The sequence below is a fragment of the Microcebus murinus genome, chromosome 4, assembly GCF_040939455.1.
Source record: "Microcebus murinus isolate Inina chromosome 4, M.murinus_Inina_mat1.0, whole genome shotgun sequence".
Lineage (NCBI taxonomy): Eukaryota > Metazoa > Chordata > Mammalia > Primates > Cheirogaleidae > Microcebus > Microcebus murinus.
Window position 1 is genome coordinate 108,839,801 of NC_134107.1, and position 6,022 is coordinate 108,845,822.

A 6,022-nucleotide genomic window follows, 5' to 3' on the forward strand; every position below is an offset into this window, starting at 1 on the left:
AGGCCGTGGAGGCCCGGGGCAGAGGTGGAGGCTGGCTGTCCTACCTGTGAGGACAGGTATGAGTGGGCCAGAGAAGCCCGCAGGTTCCGGCCTCTTTCCCTTCAGCACTCCACGCCTGGCATGTCCGTGTGCTCGCAGCGAGCGCGCCTGAACACCGAGCTGGCCTCCCCACCTGCCTGGCCGCAGTCGGCTCTGGCAGGGGATGTCTGCGGGGCGGCGGTGAGCAACGGGAACGGGATTTCCAGGAGTCCAAAGCGGGGCCCAGGACCCTGCCTTCTCGGGCCTCCACACTGGATGCCTTTTCTCAGTCTGTCTTGGGGAGCCCATAGATTGTCTCGGGTGTGGTGGAGGCAGGAAGCAAGACATACAGTCCGCAAAACCCCTTGACAACATGCCCTCTGGGAACATCCCATCAGTTCACTGTATTTTTTCTGGCCGACTAAATCTTATGTGTTAATTTAGCCCTTCCCTTTAAAAAAAAATCTATCAGTCTAAATGTGGGTGGTTTCAGGTAAGTTATTAAAAAAAAAAACTCAGACAAAATAAATCCTACTATGGCGAACAGAATCGGCCAGCCCCCACTGCTCTCGGGTGTTTGTGTCTGTAACGGAGGAACTCGCAGAGCTCTTCCGTGGTCAGAATTTCCGCCGAGAGCCTTCCTTCCGGTGGCCAGCCAGGGAAGAGATGTGGCCCAGACAGGGGCCTCCGGGATCCTGGGGGTCAGGGCCTCTCTGGAGAGTAGCACTCTCTGGGCTCCCCCCTGCCCTGGACAGTTGCCACCATTCCTCTGGTGTCCCAGCACCTTCCTGGGACCCCTCCCTGGGCCCGTCCTCATGTCCTTCCTTTGTTCTCCTGGGTTGGAAGGAGCTGCCAGCCTCACCCCTGCTTAAGACTTTATGTCCCCAGAACCCTCATCATGGGTGCCCCGGCCCCTCCCCGCGGAGCCCTGTCCTCTGACTCTGGTGCACGGTATGAGTCACAGACCTCCCCCAGGCCCTGTGACGCCTCTACATGGTCCCCAGGCTCTGGATTCTGCCCTGGCAACTTAGCAGCACCGTGGGTGAGAGGACCGCGGGAGCCACTCTGGGACCACCGTGGCTGGCCCAGGCCCCAGGGCACTAATCCGCGCTATTCAAGTGTGCGCAGTTCCTCAGTGTTAGATACCCAAGTGGCAGTGCCCTCTGTTCACAGTTTACTGCCAAATGTGTTTAATCCTAGGTCCGTTTAGTCTGGACCCCACTGAGCCTGACCCTGCAGCTAGGTCAGAACCCCAGTGACCTTTGGTCATCCAGAGCATCCCTCAGGAGAGACTGGAGGTTGTTCTTGCCCTGTGACACCCTGTTCTGTCACTGATCTCAGATGTGTCCTTCTTCCCTGGCAAACCCTAGGGTCTTCCTCATTCTTGCCCCACTTGGGCCTTCTAGGGAGGTTTTGTTCCAAGGGAAGAGCTGCTTGGGCAGCCTGCCTATACTTCAGCACCTGCACTTTCCGAGAACTTGCCCCGGTGGCCCTGGCCTGGCCGGGACAGCTGCTCCCACCTCAGGGCCTGCTCGTGTCTCCTTGCCTCCCTCCCACAGGTTTAATCGGAAATCTCTATCTGGATGATTCTCCCCTGGAAAAGTTCAGAATCTACAGCCTGGATATGAAAAAGAGCTTCTTTCAGAGGTGGGTCCCTGCCCTGTGCAGCGTGTGAGCTCACAGCGTGTGGGGACAACACTCCTCCCCACCCCACTGGGCCCACGCGTGAACGGACCCTGAGGCCGCAGTGGTGTGCCCACGGGAGGGGAGGGTAGCACCACGCAAGCAGACCCCGAGTGGGAGGGGTGCCTTGGGGGCCTTGGATGGGGAAGAAACGTGCTTGGGAATTAGGTGCAGCCCTGGAAGCAGATCTGAGACAGTGCCTCCCCTCCCCCTCCCACCCCCGCCCCTTGTTCTGCCTTCAGGTTTGGTATCGACAAATGGAGTCCTCTCCCAGAAGCACCCACGTTTCCTGCTTTCTTCCTGGGCGGCTTGTCAGTTGGCCCATCCCCTTCTGACACCTTTCTGAAGCTGGAGGTCTGTAGGCCCACTTGTAGACCCCTGCCAGGGTCCCCCTCTCCCTCTCAGAGTGCCCTGAGCCAAAAGCCCCCTGTGCTTGGCCTGGCTCGGTCCCTCTGCAACCTGTGCCCAGAGGGCCTCCCTATTGGAAGGCTCGGGGCACAGGCTCAAAGCAGAAGCACCACCTGCTGTTTCTCGGGGCCAGCTTCCTACGTCAGTCTGAGCTTGGGTGCCCTGCTGGGGATGCTTAGAGCTGGTGGGACAGGAGACAGACACCCCACCCTCAACCCTCACGGTTGTTCAAACCTTGGCTCACTGTGGTCTCTCAGAACCTGAGAGAAGAATGCATAGTGTCTGTTTGTCTCTGCCTTCCTGTGCGCCTGTATATTTGGTGGCTGTCGTGGGAGACTAATACCCTTCCTACTCTGTTTGAAGGGCTGGGAGAAGGGGGTCGTATTCATCAATGGCCAAAACCTTGGACGCTATTGGAACATTGGACCCCAAAAGACCCTCTACCTCCCAGGTCCCTGGTTGGACAAAGGAATCAACCAGGTGGGAACACGTCCAGCCTCCTTCCCTTCCCCTGAGACACCTTGCCCATCCCTGCCCTCCCTGGCGTCAGAGTGCTTCCCTGGGAGCCTTTGGTGAGGGCAGAAGTTTCAGTCGGCTTCTTCCTCCCTCTTCCTTGGTGCCGACAAGGGCCCCTGTTCCTTCCAGCCTGGTTCCCAATCCCTTCCCTTCCCCCCCTGCCACCTCTCAGCACCCTTGTCTGGCACCGGGACCATCTCAGTGCTCTCATACCCAGCCCTTCTCTCCCCAGGTGATCATTTTCGAGGAGACCATGGCAGGCCCGATGGTACAGTCCACCGAAACCCCCCACCTAGGCAGGAACCAGTACATTAAGTGAGCAGCACCGCCTAGGCCCAGTACCTCTTGCTGGGGGCGCAGGCGAGCCCGCCTCCTCCCGCAGCCCTAGCCCCCTGCACCCTCCCCTGCTGAGCGTCCTTAAGTAGCAGCCTCAGGGACCTTGGGGCTCCCGTCTGCCCCGGCTCAGTTCAAAGCCCTAAACCTGAAGAGAAACGTGGGATGGCGTGGAGCCCCCCATACCCAGGTGGCTTCTCAGGCCGCTTTGTTGGTGGCGCCTTTGCTACTTCCCTGTTCCTCTGGGAGGAGTGGAGGTGTCTGTGTGCTGGTGGGAGGGTAGTTTCATCAGAGCGCCAAGTGCTGCCCACCTGGGCCCTCAGGAAAGGGGCTGAACTGGCTGGGCAGCTTCCCTGCGCCACACCCCACCCTGGGCCCAGGGTGCTCCTCGACTGCTCTCGGTGGGGCCACATCCCTCCCGCCCCTCTGTGATCCTGAAATCCTGTGTTTGTCACCGTTTGTAGAGGATAGAGAAAGGGGCGTCTCACCTGTGTTGACTTTGTTCTTCCTTCACAACCTTCCCTGGACCTTCTCTGGGATTCTTGAAGAAACTCCATTTGAAAAACACGTGATTTCGCCTTTCCATTCCCGCTCTGGCTGCATCTGACAGGTGACAAGCCGAGCTTGAGACACAGAAATGCTTAGCCGCGTCTTCTGCTAAATTATCGAGTATTTCCAGTTTTACTCAGTGGAGACAAGCATCAGTTGAGGAGTGAAGGTGGATCCCACAGAAACCGCAGCCCATATCTGAGCATCTGGGGAGGGAGAGGACAGGGGCCCAGCTCAGTGGTGTTGGGCAGGTTGCCCCAGGAATGTTGGGGTGGCCACAGGGCCACAAGCTCGGTTGCTCACCCTGTACCCCCCCCTCCCCAAGCAGCAGGGAGGAGAGGCCGCCCTCCTCCACAGCTGTCCCCACGTCCAAATGTGAGAATGTCATTCTGGGGATCAAGTGCAATGGCTCGGCTCAGGCTCACTGTCCTCAATTGCAATAAAGCCAGGTTGAATCAAACCCTCTTGGGTGATGTCTCTGGCCTCATCTGTGTCACCCTAAGCCAGTGGAGAGGCAGGCTGGGGTCAGGCTCACGTTCAGGTCCCTAGTGGTGGATGGTCCACACACCTGGCCACCCCCACACTTCCTGCCACCCTCCTTACCTTGATTCCCCTTGAAATGCCGCTGGATTGGAAGTGCCCTGGAGAGGAGAGGTCAAATACAAACCCACTCTTGCGGGCAGTGGTAAAAATCTGCCAGAAAGCCGAGAGTGCTATAGATAAGTTAGCTGAGTCTGGGAGGTGGGGGGCTCGGGGAGGGGGAGGGAGATTTTCTTCGCAAACTACATCTGGCATCTACTGCCCCTAACGAATTATCTTCGGTCACAGCACATGGCTGCCCAGCACAGTGCACATACTGGGAGCCCAGCACAGACAGGCTGGCGGTGCTGGCCGTGGGGCTCCTGGAGCCAGCAGGCTTGCTTCCTGGGTGTGGCGCACTGGGGGACACCTGTGGTATGCAGTCCTGGGGCCCAGGGCTGAGCAGGTCAAGGGCAGATGGTTGGAGGGGGGCCCACACGCCCCATTTGGGGCAGAGAGATGGAGCTTACCAGAGTAGAGCTTGTGGACAGAGTGGCTAGGGAGCAAAATGGGGGCAGAGTGCCTAATTTTGCCCAAACTTACCAGAGCTTCCAGATCTGCCTCGGAACAGCAAGCATCAAGCCAAGATGTGGATGAGACCAGGGCTACGTGGGCGTGGCGTGAGCCAGGGAGCAATGGGAGTGTGTTTCTGCAAAGCTGTGTGTAAGGTGGATTCTGTTGGAAGATGTAACAGGAAGCTGGAATTTAAGGGAATCTTACTGTGAATCCTTTTGTAAATGAAGAATCCCCTTGAATTATACTTTTATGCAGACTTGAGCAGGAATGCACTACTGTTTCGTTTCTTAAGGTGAGGTCTTCCCGCACCAACTTCTTATTCTTGTTCTTCTTCTCTGCCAGTTAACCCCGCGGCTTCTCTGTCAAAGTGCTACTTGGCAGAGCTTATTCTCCAGAGCTAAGTAAAGATTTGCCCAGAGCTACACTGCACAGCCTCATCCTAGTCTCTTCGAAGACCCTTCCTCATGCCCCAGCCTCTGAATTCTGGGGGCCTCTGTCCACACTGCATGGGGTCTCGCCTGTGACACTGTGGCTTTGTAACAGCCTTGACACTAATGCCCCTGAGTGCTGGCCTGCTTTGAGCTCCAGGTGTGTGGGCAGCTCCCCTCACCTGCTCTCCTGCACATTCTAGCAGGTACCTGGGACAGAGCTCTGAATTCCTCTGTGTTGCCCCCCGCACCCTGTCCCTATGGCAGTTCTGTGCCTTGGACGATCCTTATCTCCCACCTCCAACCCACTGGCAAATCCTCCTGGCTCTACCCCTTAAACACATCCGGAATTCGATCACTTCTCTCTGCCCCAAGCTTGCGCCCTTGCCCAGCCTGCTGCCACCTCGTGCCTGGATTGCTGCAGGTGCCACTTCCCCACCAGCCTGTGCTTGGCGTATCGGCACAGGAAGCAGGGTGGCTCTCTGAAAGGCAGCAGACCCTGTCGGTCCCCTGTGCTGAACCCTCACTGCCTTCTCACTGTGCTCGGATTTGAAGCTGAAGCTCGACCCTGGTTCCTGGGCCGACACCTTCTGGACTCTCCTCCCATGCCATCCACCTGGTCTCCCCCCATCACTCCCACCGCCGCCAGTCAGTGACGCCACATAGGCCCCTGTGCTGATCTGTGTGCACGCTCAGCCCTCTCCCGCCTGGGGGAGCCCTGGGAGCTGCGAGTGGGGTGTTGCTCAGATGTCCCTCGTCGGGCAGGCCTTTCTGACCTCCCTCTCCACTCTGCGCTTTGTCTCGCCGATTGGCTCCGTTCTTCTCCTCACAGCGGGTCACATCTGAAATGCTATTCACCTGCTATTGTCCATCTCCTCTCATTAGAAGGTGGGCTCTGTGAGGGTGAGGGCTTTGTTTTCTCACGGCTGTGCACCAGCTCCTAGGGGCAAGCCTATTCATAATAGGCACCTGATAAATATCTGCTGGATGGT

The 6,022-nt window shown here is 57.8% G+C and overlaps 1 protein-coding gene across 3 annotated transcripts in view; it reads left to right on the forward strand.

The window, feature by feature from the left end:
- LOC105857312 (beta-galactosidase-1-like protein 2) overlaps positions 1-3,967 on the forward strand; it is a 43,946-nt gene extending 39,979 nt beyond the window's left edge. For 2 of the 3 annotated variants that reach the window (XM_076002668.1, XM_012739616.3), the window contains 5 exons: positions 1,578-1,665; positions 1,944-2,055; positions 2,473-2,589; positions 2,858-2,940; positions 3,423-3,967. In XM_076002668.1, coding sequence (XP_075858783.1) covers positions 1,578-1,665; positions 1,944-2,055; positions 2,473-2,589; positions 2,858-2,940; positions 3,423-3,429 — 407 coding nt within the window. In that variant the 3' untranslated portion in view covers positions 3,430-3,967. Of the gene's footprint in view, positions 1-1,577; positions 1,666-1,943; positions 2,056-2,472; positions 2,590-2,857; positions 2,945-3,422 lie in introns of those variants that run through there. The other variant, XM_076002669.1, reaches the window with a different exon arrangement.
- Positions 3,968-6,022: the final 2,055 nt, after the last annotated feature.